At 42.9% G+C, this 15,298-nt stretch overlaps 1 protein-coding gene across 1 annotated transcript in view; it reads right to left on the reverse strand.

The window, feature by feature from the left end:
- The window catches only part of COLEC12 (collectin subfamily member 12), a gene marked incomplete at both ends in the record, with an annotated part of 108,606 nt that extends 98,955 nt beyond the window's left edge, over positions 1-9,651 (reverse strand). Inside the window, 2 exons of the mRNA XM_079533876.1 lie at positions 8,766-8,842; positions 9,413-9,651. Of these exons, the coding sequence (XP_079390002.1) occupies positions 8,766-8,842; positions 9,413-9,651 (316 nt within the window). The remainder of the gene's footprint in view (positions 1-8,765; positions 8,843-9,412) is intronic.
- Between the last annotated feature and the right edge of the window lie 5,647 nt (positions 9,652-15,298).

Consider the following 15,298-nt stretch of genomic DNA (forward strand, 5'->3'; position numbering starts at 1 on the left):
GGGTTGGAAGGGACCTCAAGGATCATGGATCTCCAACCCCCCACTACAGGCAGGGCCACCAACCTCCACATTTAATACTGGACCGGGCCAAAGGCCTTCCTCTATTCTCGTCAGTCACTGAAGGGAGAAATCAGCCATTTGGTTTTTCACACGTCGGCCAACTGCGTTCACTTCTAGTAAGGCATTTGTCATCCTGCTGTTTCTCTGGACTCTTATATACGTATATATATATATGGATGTGTGCATATATATATATACATATGTACTTCTTAATATTTTCAATGTTACGTGCTTGCTAGGGATCATTTTTTTCCAATGCTCATTTTGAAGAGCAGTAGTGGCATTTGAAATGAAGTGGGGATGGGCTAGGCCAGTTTTGTCAGCAAATGGGCTGGCCTCCTGTTTCTAAAATCCAGGCATCAGATAAGACCTATTTTAATCCCAGGGGCTGGTCTAGCAGCAGGCAACAAAGTAGTTTAGGGGAAGCCTTAACAGTCTAAGCTCAGAGGTCTTTCAGTCACAACCACCATTATGACCTTTGCCCAAATTATATATTGCAAATGCAGTGTTTACATATTTCAAATGTAATATAAATAATCTTGAATAATATTAACTGCTGTGTAACAAGCTTAAGGGAAATAAAGATGCGAGGCAGATAATGAATAAAATGAGATCAGACTACATTTTCAGAAATTAGCAGCGCTGCATCCCTTGGAAAAAAAGAGAGTAGGAGGTGTTGAAAGTTTTAGTGGTTCTTCATGAGAAACCTGTGTTTGAAATATTAAAAATAAAGCTGGGAAACAAGCCCATAAATGTAAGTCCTGAGGCAAAGCCGTTTGCCCCAGCTTGCTCCTCGCAGCACTGTGCTGACGAGATGGCAAACGCTCAGTTCTCTGCCACAAGTTCCAGTGCTGAAAACCTTCCTGATTCATACAAAGTGTACAAAAATGTCACAGCTCTGTGATATCTTTGAATTAGGGAAATACAGGAGAATCCAATTTTTCATTGAAAAGCAAATGTGTAGGTTTCTCAGAGAAGACATGGTCTGTGATGAATTACAAAGGTTATAAAAATACACACCAATTAGGAAAGTAAATAGTAAGAAAACCTCCACGATGTTTTTATACCTTATGGTTTTAAAGACAGTATAAAAAATCAGAGTGGAAGAAATACATGAGTTTTGAGCATCTGTGGCTAACACTAAGAAAAAAGGATGTAATATTTTACATCAGTGCTGTCCATACAGTTGAATGTGGCTGCAACCACTATAGGACAGCTTTGTTTGATGTTGTGAAAACTCTGAGTTTGAAATATTTTACTTCAGTTTAAATTCAGTCCTTGGTTTTTTCAAAGACAACTGGAATGAATGCATTGTTTCTGCTACATAGGTGTATACTTATATGTAGGCAAGGAATATTTTCTTAGGTGCAAAATAAGAACATACTCCTCCCTGAAGCAGATAACAAAGCAGAATCCATTTTTACATCCTAGGTGGAAGAATTTACTCCTTAGTGCTGAAAAGATATCCACAGCTTAGTTATAGACTGCTCTACAGAGCTGTCAGCTGAAAGAGGTAATTTAGAATAAGAAAGACAAAGAAAAGAGCTGGTAAAAAAAGCCATTTCTTATTCCACTGACTTCTACTGAGCTCTGGCAGATTGAGGGTCTGTTAATAAAAGAGAACTTTGGGCAAAACACGTGAACAACCAACTGTATTTAACTGCACAGGAGAAGGACCACTGGAGACCTGTTGTATCGGGTTTACAAGAATCCCCTTGGAGGCCAGCAACAGATCAGCACTCAGAGCTCACAGCAATCTGCTGAAAATAAGTGGCTATCTGTAGCTTAGCAGAAGTACATCAAGTATTTTAAGTAGTTAGCACAAAGCAAAAGCTCTGATCCAAAACCAAGGCTTGGAGATATTTTGGCAATATAACCTCCCTCCTGAGTAGAAATGCCAAATGCTGCTTGCCTTCCAGTTATAAACCATTACTGCAACACTTCTAATAAATACAGTTGTAGAGTTAAATAAGTTACAGTACAGTGCTTCAAGGGAGTGGAAGGTGGTTCAACTGGGGATTATCACAGTGAACAGAGGGAATTCATTTAATCTAAAACAAATTGGGTTCTCATTTGATTAATTTGCTAGAGGCAAAGCAAAAATATGTTGAGAAGAACCGTGTAATTTCTGGTTCTTGTTCTTAAATCTTAAATAAATTAATCACAGGTCACTTTGCAGTCTGTACTTAGGTCAAATAAGAGAGAGGTTGGCTAGAGCTGACAAATCTGCCCTCGGACTACACAGGACCTATAACCACTGCACCGCTTGGTCCCTTCCCTGAAACAGCACCAGATCTGAGAAGTCTTTGGTGCACTGTGGTTTTAGGGCAATTGTTTCCATTTTATCTCTTTGTTTTAATGGGTGTCATTGTTGACACATGGGAGGTGTATCACAAAGCTACTAATGCACATGTCCAGCTATCATCTTTCAACAGTACACCCTACTTGGTCATCTCAGTATAGTGAGCTAATGAAGCAAAGTAGACCTCAGAACCATAAAGATACTGGGTCATATGCTGGCTACAGACACATAGCATCCAATTATTCCTAGTAATTGTCCACATGGGAAACATGGATTTAGAAAATAATCTTTGTTGAAAGTCTTTAATTAAGGAAAGGCACAAATGTTCTGAATAAAATTTCAAACTCTGTGGAAATATAGTTCAGGAGAGAAGGAGGCATCTGGGCTGAAAATCATCGTACCAAGTTTCACCTCAGATTTTAGGTACTAATTTATAGCCCCCTGAAAACTGGATTTACAGCACATCAGAATTTACCCCTAAGTACCACACTGGGAACTTGGGACTATAGCAGTAATTTGCAGCAACAATGACATCCAGTATAGGAGTTTCCTTTAAAATAAATCTCCACATAGTATGCATTCTCCAGGATCTTTAATCATTAAGGCCCTGCATTTCTCACCAGTTTAATGGGACCTGTATGGTTGTATCTCAGTGCGACTCTGTGAAATTCATTATATGCCACTTGATGTGAAAGTAATGCCTCCTATTTCTTTTCCATGAAAAAAAAACCCAACAGATACAAAGAGCACAATCACACTATTCAATAGAGCAAATGCTCTCCTACAGAACATTATTTTTTAACAATCACCACTACTGGCTCTACGTTTTTGCCAGCTAGAAGAGCCTGCATGCTGTGCTTGTAAAAATATGTACCAACATAGAATCATAGAATCATAGAATCGCAAGGTTGGAAACGACCTGCAAGATCATCTAGTCCAACCACCCTCTCATTCCCAGTACCACAACAGTGGTGATCTACTGTTTCACAGCTGCTGAAATGTAGCACCCACCGCTCACTGTGCTCGCATACATTGGTTGCACTCCATGGATGTTCAGCAAGTGTCAATGAATGTCAATAGGTGCCATTTTCCTGCATAGGGGATCTCAGTGACACACCTTTGCCTCATTTGCACTTCCATGTCAGACGCCATTCTGTCAGACTGCCCCTCTGCTGCCATCTATCTCATGGCAGCAACACATAATGAGATACTGGTGGGAAGGTTCAACCCCTACTGCAATACCACCAACATCCGCCTCTGACATTGTGGGACAACATTACAAGATAGGAGGCACAGCTTTTGAAACAGTCCTCATAATTTTACTAAGAATACATTTTATAATTATTCTTTAACCATTTGTAAAGACGCTGTGCCCATTAGTAAAAAAATTGTGATAATCCTGTTGTGAACCCATAAATCAGCATTGATGCAGATGGTGCCCCTAGGAGGAACCGACTGCAGTGTCCCAAGGCTGCCCTCTTCACATCAGCCCTCCCTCCAAAAGACAAAACTTGTCCACTTGTGAGGTTTCTGTAATATTAACAATCGTTCAGACAGAAGAGAACAGTGAGCACCAATATCTTTCTCATCTCAGATTACAAAAGCTTTCTGAGGAGTGATCAGATTTATATGTGTTTCTGGTCACTATTAAGAGGGTCTACTTTCAAAGTGCTGACCTACTGGTGAAACTGAGCCAGCAGAAGAACAGGGAGCAGCTGCAGCCTTCAGATGTTGATGACTTCATCAGTCTAATTGGTTTCCACTGATTTTCATGGCTGTTACTCTGGACAGTCTCCTGCTTGCGCTAACTGCTTGACCCCTCTTTCTTCACAGATGCTTCATTTCACTTTCCTTCCCCTGACTTTCTCCACTCATTTTTTCTGTACAGATCTTTTTCATATCCAGGTCTTTCTCTTTGCTTCTGTTTTGACAAGTCCTCCCTTGTAAGAACACAACCCATCCTGAAAACCCTTCCCTACTGACACAGTCCCAAGCCAACACATTACTGTGGCTGGCTCTGAGTGCAGCTTTTCCACCCAGTCCTTTGCCTCATCACTATGAGCTCTAGGAGAAAGTCCGCCTCCTCACATCCCCCAGCATCCTTTGGCATTAGGCTAGATCCAGACAGAAACTGAGGCTTCTCCCTATCCCTGTCCTTCACAGCCAGGAATTGGTCTGCTTTCAGTATCACAAGAAAGCAAGAGGCAAAGTCCCAGGTGATCGATTCTCTCTTGAGACTTATAATCCAAAAGCAAGATTGTGTCTCTCATCAGTTAACACATGCATAAAACGTAAAAAAAAAACCAACGGTCATGACAAATGGGTTTTCAGTGCTATGGTCCTGGTCTACAGCCCAACTCCTACAGCCCCAAAATGGAGAGAGTGCACAAAAAGAGACAGAAGATTCAAAAGCTCCAGTTTCGTTTTTAGGGATGAAATGATGAGAGCAGACAGTGGTGTTTCTTGACCAAAACCTGCACAGCCTCTGAGTGCCTCAGAGCAAAGCTGTAGCACTGGGGCCAGCACCAGCTGCACAGTGCAGAGGGTCGACCTTAGAAGTTAAAGGTTTATTAAATCATATCATATTTCAGCATAATGATTTAAGGGCAAACAGATCTGTTCTCATTAGTGCACTGAAAAATTTTGCCTCTCTGTCTGCATGTTAGAGGAGGCAATTAACAACAGCATTAAACAGCAGCATTCCTGAATGCCACACTCCTATACTGCCTCCCATAAGTCATCCACTTTGTTTCCTAGTGACATCCCAGTCTTCACCTCAAATTTATGCACCAAAAGGGATTGTAACTTCAGGTGGGAGCAGTCAGACTCCAAATACAATTCATTTTGCCCTGATCCCTCGCTTACACAGACCACACTCACACTATTAGGAGGATCATGTTCACCTTCAGTGCCTGCTAAAAGGTGTCTTTATTTTGCTTTCCACTGGGGATATCTCTGTTTTGACACAAGAGAACCTCGCGATAAGAAGTGTTTCGTGCAGTTGGAGATAATTAGGCACACATCCTTCGCAGTGCTGAATTGCCTTCATCCTTGACATTTCTTGCACTCTCTTTCTTTGATTCTGGCTTAGCTCTGCCAGCTCGTACCAGCTGTACCCCTGTGCAGGACCATGTTTCCCCCCCTCCCTGCCAACCAAGCCAGCAGAGGTGTTTGGACCTGTGAGTACAATGGCCTTTGAGTAGGGATCTCAATGAAGCATTAAGCGATCGTGACAAAAAAGGGCTCTGTTCAGCTCTCAGCTGTAGCGAAACTCGTCCAGAATAAATTCCTGTTCTCCAAAGCAGCAGAAGGAAGAGACTTCCTCACACAGCTCCATTCACTCTTCTTGGTCCTGTGTGGCCAGGAAAGTCAGAACATTCAAAGTCAAGATGCACAGTCACGACTTCTTATCAAAAATAACCCTGCATTCAATAGCTTACTAGCTACTTCTGCTCAATAACCACCTGCAGAGTAACAGCTCTATCTGTGCAAAAACAGATTTCCCTCTTATTTTCACAGCTCCTAAAACTCTGCTTTCTTTCCTCTTCGGCATTAAGGAGAATATCCTTTGACACACGCATGCATGATCATCTCTCTCATACATATATTTAAAAACCCCCATCGCTACCAGCCAGTCCGGGTTACACCGGCTGTGGAGTAGCACTGCCTGGGATTTGCTCTGCATTTTATCACACATTTATTGTAGCCACTCATGCCTTTGAACTTCTGCGGTAGGGTCCTGTGACATGTCCAACACACACCACTCCGAGCTTTGCATATGTTTCATGTTTATGTCACTATATTCATATGAGCCGTGCTATAACTGCACTGAGTGAAGGTTATTGGATCGCTCCGCTCCTCGTCCTTGGTTTTCAGATGCTGTCTGGCTCCTGCAAAACGCTTTGGGCTGGGTTGTTTGAAACATGCAGTTTGCTGTTTCTATCCTGGGAAGGACTTTTTGCAGACAACCACTCATCTGATTTTGTGCATGGGAAGATTACAGAGGGAGAGAGACACGTTTCTCCACCACTAGCAACCTCACTTCATTCTACAAACACAGCAGTGGCATCAAAATGGTTCAAGGGAAAGACAAAATCTGCCAAGGAGGTGGACACCATGTAAACAGACCATTTATTTCAAGGCTTTTTGTGAAAGAGCAACTGAACGGTGCATGCACATTCCGGTTTTGAAGGTGGAAGCTTCACCTGCAGATTGCATCTGGGCTCTAAATTAGAATGCAGAGGAGATTGTTGCTGTTGTTGTTGTTATTGTTATTGTTATTATATGAGAGGCACTGCACAGGATAGGGCATTCTTCCAGATGCTTCCTCCTGTTACAGCACAGCCAACTTTTTGTCCACCATGAGCACCGCTCTCCAAGCAGTGCAGTCAGCAGGGTGGGAGGAATGGATCAGAAGAGGAGGATCCATGGAAGGATACAGAGCTCCTCTGCTGTGCCAGAGCCATCATCCCACAAAACCACCTGGGCCATGGCAGTGCCTGATCTGGGGCAGCAGTGATCGGTCACTGTCCAAACAAAAGCCACGTTGCAAATGGCAAAACCACAGCAGCCACGACTGGACCAGTTACAGATATGGTTTCAGATGATCTTTACAAAAGGTATCACAGATATACAGAAAAGTTTTAACAACGTGTTCCTCTTTCTTCACTTGGGTCGATGTTTTTGAGCATGTGGTGTTGACTGTGGGAAGCTGTTTTCAGTTGTTTCCTAGGCAACAAACAGTGTCTCATTCCCCAATACATAACTAAAATTTAGAAGAAAACTTATCATTTGATACAAATATATGTAACTGTGAACCAGCTGAGTCCCTTTAAAAATTACATGAATTATTACTTAAAAGTATTGCAAAGTTTGTGAGCTCAGTGTAGTTTGCTGCAAATCCAACTGCAAGCACATCAAATGTAAACTTCCATTTATTTTACTGATTTAAAGCAAGGCACGTTACAAACACCAGCAGTGGAAAATATAATTTATTCCGTACAGATACTCAGTGATGTAATTATTTAGATATTCCTCCGTCCTCCAGAGAGGGTAGATGCAGAGACAGCTGCAATCAACAGATCGTTTTGCTATTGGTGTCACTGCACCGACTCCTCCACTTATCACCCCCATCAAGTTTAAAGAGAAATTATGAAAAAACAAATATGCATCAGGGAAAGAAGACATGGAGTCAAAGTTTGCTTTGGCTCTGCAGTTTCCATGACACAAGCAATGGCACTTGATGATAGGTTGGAAGGCTTCTTCGATTATTAGCACCATCATTTAGCGGTTCTGTGCATGTTTTGGAACTGATTTCTAGGGGAGGTAGAAATGAGATGGCTGTGATTGCTTTTGGGGAAGGTGATGGCAAGGATTGGCAAGCAGAACAGAGCATCCCCCCTGCCAGGCTGTGAGCACATGGCTATCCAAGTGCCACTTCTCCACTCAGCAAAACACAGCACTGCAGGCAGAGTAGAAGGAGGCAGAAATATAATTGTAGACCCATAGAATGACTTGGGTCAGAAGGGACCCCAATGATCACCTAGTTCCAGCCCCCTCATGTCTTGTACCCACCTATTGCTACAGCAAAGCACCTGCTGGCTTCAGTGGGCTCAGTGCCTTGTTCCAGGTGCCATGCAGCACAGTGCATGGCTGCTCCAATGTGTTACTGCTCTGCTCTGCCCTCGCCATCCTGCCTGACCCACACAACAGCCCTGCTCCAATCCCAAAGCAAGGCTACAGTGGTAACACTCCTGGCTTGATGTTACTGGGCTCCCATTGCTTTGGTTTGTTCCTGCCATGACACTTACACCCTTAGTGACAAGCCAGTGACAAAGCTTTTGGCATGAGTAACATACAAATATACTATAAATATATTATTTTAAATACATTGCAGGGCCCTGTGGGGAGATTATGTCACAACACCAGCAGTAACTCAAATAGTGTGGGTGGGCTTGTGGAGCCATAGAATAGAATAGAAGTCTTTTTTTTCTTCTTTTTTTTTTCTTCTTTTTTTTTTTTTGATAGAATGGTTTGGACTGGAAGGGACCTTTAAGATCATCTGGTTTCAACTCCCTGCTATAGACAGGGACACCTCCCTCTAGACCAGGTTGCTCACAGCTCCATTCATCCTGGCCTTGAATGCTTCCAGGGATGGGGCATCCACAGCCTCTGGGCAACATGTTCCAGTGTCTCACCACCCTCACATTAAATAATTTCTTCCTAATATCTACTCTAAATCTTCTTATTACAATTTAAAGCAATTTCCCCTCAACTTGTCACTACATGCCCCTATAAAAAGTCCCTCCCCAGCTTTCCTGTAGGCCCCTTCCAGGTACTGGAACCAGAATCAGAATCCCTCAAAGCCTTTCTTCCCTTCAGGCAAAGCGAGTCAATATCGCACCACTTGGTGTCCCCGGCCCTGGAAACTCCATGTCAGTGTCGCCGTGTTTACCGGCATCTGGCATCTGCCACCAGCCCCTGCAATCCAAGCACAGCCACACCACTGCCCAAAAGCAATTTTCATGTGTGCTTTTTCCCTTCCACCCTTCGAGTGTACTTTCATCTCCGAAGGAAACTGAGACCCAACTCTTGCGAACTCCCAATTCTTCCTACACTTTCCTTTGATGTTCCCATTGTGACTGCTCTCCGGTGTGCATGGGCTCTGCCTCTCACTGCAAGGTTGTCGATTTTCTAAACAGGCTTTCTTGTAGTCCCCCAGTGTATCTTACATCGATTCGGCAGTCTGCCTATTAGACTTTGAAAGGGCATTATCTCAGTCCCAGCTTGCTGGGACGGGTCAGCCGGCAGAAGAGAAGACTTTCACCCAACAAGAGAGGGAGAGAGAAAAACGAGATAAAAAGAAACAAAGTTTCAGCTTTAACAGATGCAAAGCAAAGCCCAAATATTTTCCAGTCGGTGGATGTTGAGGAGCAATATGCCAGATACATTTCACAAGCCAGCCAAGCCTCCGCTGGCACCTAATCACTGCCAGATGTTTAGAAGCAACACCGCGAAACATCGCACAGCGCTGGCAGGGAATAAACAAACCGCTGGGGGAGAACTCCCGTCCGCGGGACAGCGGAGACTGGGATGAGGGGAACGCAGAGCGGGTGCCGAGAGCGGGACGGCGCAGGAGGACGGCAGGATCCGCTCCGGCGCTGCCTCGCTGCCCCGCGCGGAGCCGGGGATGCGCCCCGCCTGCCCCGCGCTCCCCCGCGCTGCCCTGCCCGCCGCCGGTGCCCGCCGCACACGTGTGCGCTCGCCCCGCTGCCGTCCCTACCTTTCATCTTGGCGCCGGGGCGGCTCGCATAGGACGCACGGGGCGCGGCGGGGGCTGGCTGCCTACTGCCGGGCCATGCCGGGGGCCGGCCGCGCCCTGCCCGCTGCCGCTGCCCCTGCCGCTGCCGCTGCCGCCCGCCGCGGCTCCTCTCGCCGCCAGCCCCGAGCGGCCCGGCCCGGCCCCGCCGAGCAGCGGCCCGGCCCCGCCTCCCTCCCTCCGCCCCGGGGAAGGGGCCGCGGCCGGGGCCGGGCCGTGGGGGCGGGCTCGGGGCCCCGCCTGAGGCTGGGATGGCGGTGGGACGGGATGAGGTTCGCCCGTCACCCGTCGGTGATGAGCGGGCATCCCGGATGGGATGCGGTGTCCCTTCTTGACTTCCCTGCGCGTGTGGCAGGCACACGGAGTTTTGGTCTCCTGACTGTCCGAACGCCTCGTTGGTACCCAAGTGAGAAATCCCGAATCGCGGATGCGTACCCATCGGCTGGGACCGTGCGGCGCTCAGCCACAAACAGTCCTGCTGGATTCAAAGGAATCCCCTCAATGCGTGTCCTGAAGAGTGTGTGTAAATATTTGTGGGATTAGAGATGTACAGGCTGGTTGTCTTTTATTTCTTTCATTCTGGATGTTGCCAGGAATAATGCAGCATTTCTAGGCTCCCGTTTTCTTGAAAGGCGCATGGGGTTTCGCTGCGAACCTGCCCTTACTTTGGCAATCGAAGGTGGCAATACAGGTTTGTGATCCTACTCCAACCAGTAACAGCAGTGCTGATGAAGCAGAGCTCGTGCACCGCGCACCGCTTCATTCTGGGGATGAGCAAAGCAGTGCAGGCGCCTGAGGGGCTTTCCCATTGCAGAAAGGAGACGTGAGTGATTTGGCCTCTGCGGTGCAGCTGGAGATATCCCAGCCTGCTGCATGGGGCGATGCTGAAAGAAGGGATGGTGCTATATGGTCTTTTCAGCCATTTGGTGGCTCTGATGGGATCACAGCATCCCAGCAGAGTTGTGGTTGTGATACCATAGCATTGGTTTAACACCAGGTCAAAAAACACTATAAACCAATCAGGTAGGGTCTCTCCTGAGCAAGGAACGGGGGAGTAAATTCATCAAATGTAACAGTCCAGAACAAAAATTGAAGCCAGGATTTAGAAATCTGAATGTTTCTTTCTGATTGGTTTAGCAACCTCTTGAGCAAATTTTGCAGTACTCATTCTCTTCCAGCATGATACCTCCAGAGTTGTGTGCACACCAGCTGCAGGAGCCATTTGCTACTTTAAAGCAAGGCTCAGGTATCAAAGAGACATGACTCAGCTTTTCACTGACACTCTGGTTGTTGACTGGAATATCTGTTTTTGGTGCAAGTCATGAATAAAACTGCTAACTCTGAATGCAGTCATCAGCTAATTAAGGAAGTCCTGCAGTAGAGTGTTGGATTAAACCAACAGCACCGACAGTATTTGTAGGACTGATTAATACTTGGTCAGTTCTACCATTCATTTTGGATCCTAAGTCAACTTACAGCTTTCTTGAAGAATCAATATTGATCAGCTTCCCAAACTAAAAGCCTATCCCACCTCTGATCCAAAGACCGTGGATATGTTTCCAAGAAGAAATCTTTTCATTAATTATAATGCACTGAATATAGAACAGTAATGAAACCCCGCTTCTCTGAAGGAAAACTATTTGAGAGCACAACGCTGAAGGAATGCAAAGAAAGAATTACCAAACTCTATGATATCACAGAATGCACATGGAGCAGAAATGTGTAAGAATTTAGAAAATTCAGCAGAAGCAGTTGCTGATAACTCTTTCAGCTCTTCAGAGAGTAACCATACGGAACTGATGGATAGCAACCAAACAGTGAAGAGCCATGCGGTCTGTGACTTACGAATTCCTGTATCAGAGGGAAGCGTACTCCTTACTTGTTGAAAGAAAAATGGTGAATATTTAGAATCCATAAAAAAGTATGATTAATAATTAGGCTCCAAATCTACCTCAATTCTTGTGATTTTAAAAACATTTAGTAAGTTGTGGAGATAGTGAGAGACTTCATATTTCTAAAAGATGCCTCTGTGTTCTCTTTTAGTCACGTACCTTGTATTCCACATCAGATTTCTTATATATCCTTTACATATTTAAATAACTAATACAATTTTGAAAATATGTGTTAGTAAAGAAATTCAGAAAACTTGTGAACTGTTCTATTGTTTTCATGGTTTCTTTGACACATCTCACTGTTTGTGTGTTAAATCTTTCCTCTACTCCATAGGTGCCCAATCTCTTGGTTTGCCTGGGCTGCGTGGAGTGAAGAGGAATTGTCTTGGGCCACATTTAAAATATATAATATAGTTAATGTTTATAAGTAATAAAGCTTTTTTATGTGTTTTATTATTGTTGTTATTATTATTATTATTAAAAGAAAAAACGAGGGCAACAAAAAGGGTATGTGACCTTGTTTTTTGGAATTAACACATCAGTGTCTGGTTCAATGGCAGCGGCCACAATTTGCAGTGAGTTCTCTGGGTGTTCATCAAAGATTTTTGATGGTGTTTTGTTCTTCCTACACTTCATCCTTGAAAAGTTGTTCACAAATGTTCATAGTGCCAAAAGGCAGTGACATGAATAAGGTGTGGCCGTGAAGTATGGGGTGTTTCTTTCTTGTGAGAGACACTTCACAGAAGTCTGATCGAGAGACATGGTCACGTTTTTCTTTGAATTCAGTGTCTGATTTCAACTCTGCACATTGCATTTGAAAATACGCAGGTAACGTATTTACGTCAAACGAAATGGAATTGAAAATATACAAAAAAAAAAAAAAAGATTTTTTTGGCCATCTTAAAACTTATTCTCAGATTCCTTTATCATAATGAAAAGCATGGAAACATGTTTTTCACTGTTTGCAAGACTGTGTTTATCCAGTATTTCAGAATTGTCATTACTTGAGCTTGCTGTAATTTGAGTTTCATTCTGAATGCTGTTATGGTTTGAAACACACTACAGATAAGTAGATTTTCACCTTGAAGATGTCAAATATTGCAGAATTTGTTAGCATTGTATAAGAATTAACACAAACACAAGTTTAATAACTACATAAGAAAGCTTACATGCCTACTTAATAACAAAAAAGGCATGCCTTCACAAGAACACACATTTGTAGGTGGGTAGAAATATCACTATGGGCAATCACTGTGTTTTAGTCTCCAAGTGGCACAGGCCATGTAATGTGCAATATACACAGTTTTCAAATGGATGTGTCCTTTCTGCTGCAACATGTGACAAGATGTCATTCTGCAGTCCCATGTAACCATCCATTCTGCCTTGGCTGCATCCAGAGCGGGCAAGGCTGAGAGCCGGCTGCCCGCTCTTCAGGATGGCCATGATCACTATCAAGGTCTCTGTGTGGGGAGATGAACAGTCTCAAGTATTTTAAGTTTCATTTCAGTGTTCTTTCTTCCCACTGACCCACCTCTGTTTACTAGAAGTAGGTATTGCTTCTGAAAGCTACTGTCACATTTATCAGTCTTAGGGTTAATGAACACACAAAAGGGGAAGCCACACTGGTGATGGTTCATGGATACAGGGTACTTTAGCAAATGTAATTAATGAGGCTAATATCACTGAATTGCTGATGTTATGAAGCACATAGCCTCTCCATCAAAAGCAGTTTGGCTTAACAGGAGAATTCTGGTCTCTTCTCCATTGTCTCTGTTTCAGTCTCCTGTACACTAAGTAACAAAAATGTCCCAAAATATCCATCTGAAATACTACATCCACTCAATATGACTTGGTTAGTCAGACCTACTAAAATTTATTCATCAAATAATGAAATGAGGCACCCAAGTGAGCACTGGAGCATAATGTGACCATAAGTCATGTGATCATAATCAAAAGTCAATGTGATCATAAGACCACACCAGTCACATTGGTTGTTCTTGTTTTCCTTGCTGCAGTCCTCCCTTGAATAGCAAGGAAGGTAGTTTAGTTCACACTCACTTCTACTCTGCAAAATGTGTTCAATCTTGACAGTGATTCAAAAGATACAAATGTAATCTCTCTGTATGTTTGAACAAATTGTGAAGAATTTGCTGAAATTATGCAAAAACATGATGTGTGTAGTTCCTGCTCACTTGGACACCACAACAGTCCATTCCTCTGACCTGCCTCTTTCCTAGAGCTCAACTTACAATGTTTTGTCAGAATCGTTCCTTTCTTCTCCAACCACAGGCCACTTGGCAATTTGATGAGTCTTAGAGAGATGTTGGAAGCATGTTAAAAGATACGTGTGGCATTCTCCTTGACTGACAGCCTTCTAACAGCCTGAGCCCACATGCAATACAAAAGGCAACAATTAAATACAAAAATCTGAAAAAGATTTGAATGCATCATTGAAGAGAACTGCGTGTGAAGAAGGAACTGTATGTGGGAGATCATTTGTCTGAAGTTTGCATCATTTGGGCTCAATACAAATATGCATTTTAAAAGTGAGAGTTGAGTATTACGACATATTTTAATGATAATTTTTTTTTCTCCACAACAATTTCGTATTGTTTTTAATGACCATTCTGGATCTGTGCCCAGAGCAAAGAAATCATCCTTGGATCTGGGTAATAGGATTGTAAATGCTCCTGAACAAACAGCTAAGTTGTTTACTATTAATTTTGTTAAATCCACAAATGGTGAAGTTATTTACTGATAATTTAGTTAAATCTAATGAGCCTTTCCTTAATCTGTGTAATTAGCATCACAATTTGAAAGTATTTAGTTATGTAGACTTGTCTCTGACAAGGCATTTTGGTTCTTTTTTTTTTGTTTTCCCTTTCCTGTTTTGAAAAACTGGGAAGCTGAAAGAGATTCTGAAAGCAGCAAAGCACCTGCTTATCTTTTCAGCCTGCTGAAGTTACTCAGAGAAACAGACTTTTGTTGTAGATACGGCTTGAACTTTGATGACGCTAAGGCTCATGCACCAGTTCTTTTTTATGTCAATTGTGAATTGACTTTTTTCCTTCTAAAATCTTGACTTCCTGAAAGGATGACATGGCAAGGCTCTAGAATGGAGTGGATAGTCACATTACTCTGAATTTAGAGAAAAACAAATGGATAGAATGCAAATAAAAGTGCAGTTATTACAATTTCCTACAGACAATACTTAGGGAGAACTGTCATGTATTTTGTATTTGATGAAATACATCATTATGATTTATTTTTTTAAATTTGAATGAAAAGTAACTATTTCTGGGTCAGAAAGTTTGGGAAATTTTATTCTGGCAATTTATAAACCAATTTTTTTTTCACAGTATTTTGTCAGAATTACTGAAAACAACTGTAGCTGTTGCATCTGCTGAGCACTTAAGGCAATGAAAAATTGACTTTAGTGCTCCAAAATTTCACATAATGAAGAATAATTTCACTGCTAGAATGCCTAACTCTCAAGGGTGGAAAAACTAAAACCAAATAATGACAGATTTTATTAGGATGCTAGTGGAAATAGCTTTGTATAGATTAGTAATAACATTTTGTTTGCTTATAGTGTTGATTTATTTCAACAAACACAGTAAGGTAATTCCAGTTTCCTCAGAAATACTTTCTGATTGCTCAGGATCTGATAGAGTCAGATAGTTATTTGGAGTATATCAGAATGATACTGAGCATGTTTTGGGTCAT

This window comes from Tetrao urogallus (assembly GCF_951394365.1).
Source record: "Tetrao urogallus genome assembly, chromosome: 3".
NCBI classification, from domain to species: Eukaryota; Metazoa; Chordata; class Aves; order Galliformes; family Phasianidae; genus Tetrao; species Tetrao urogallus.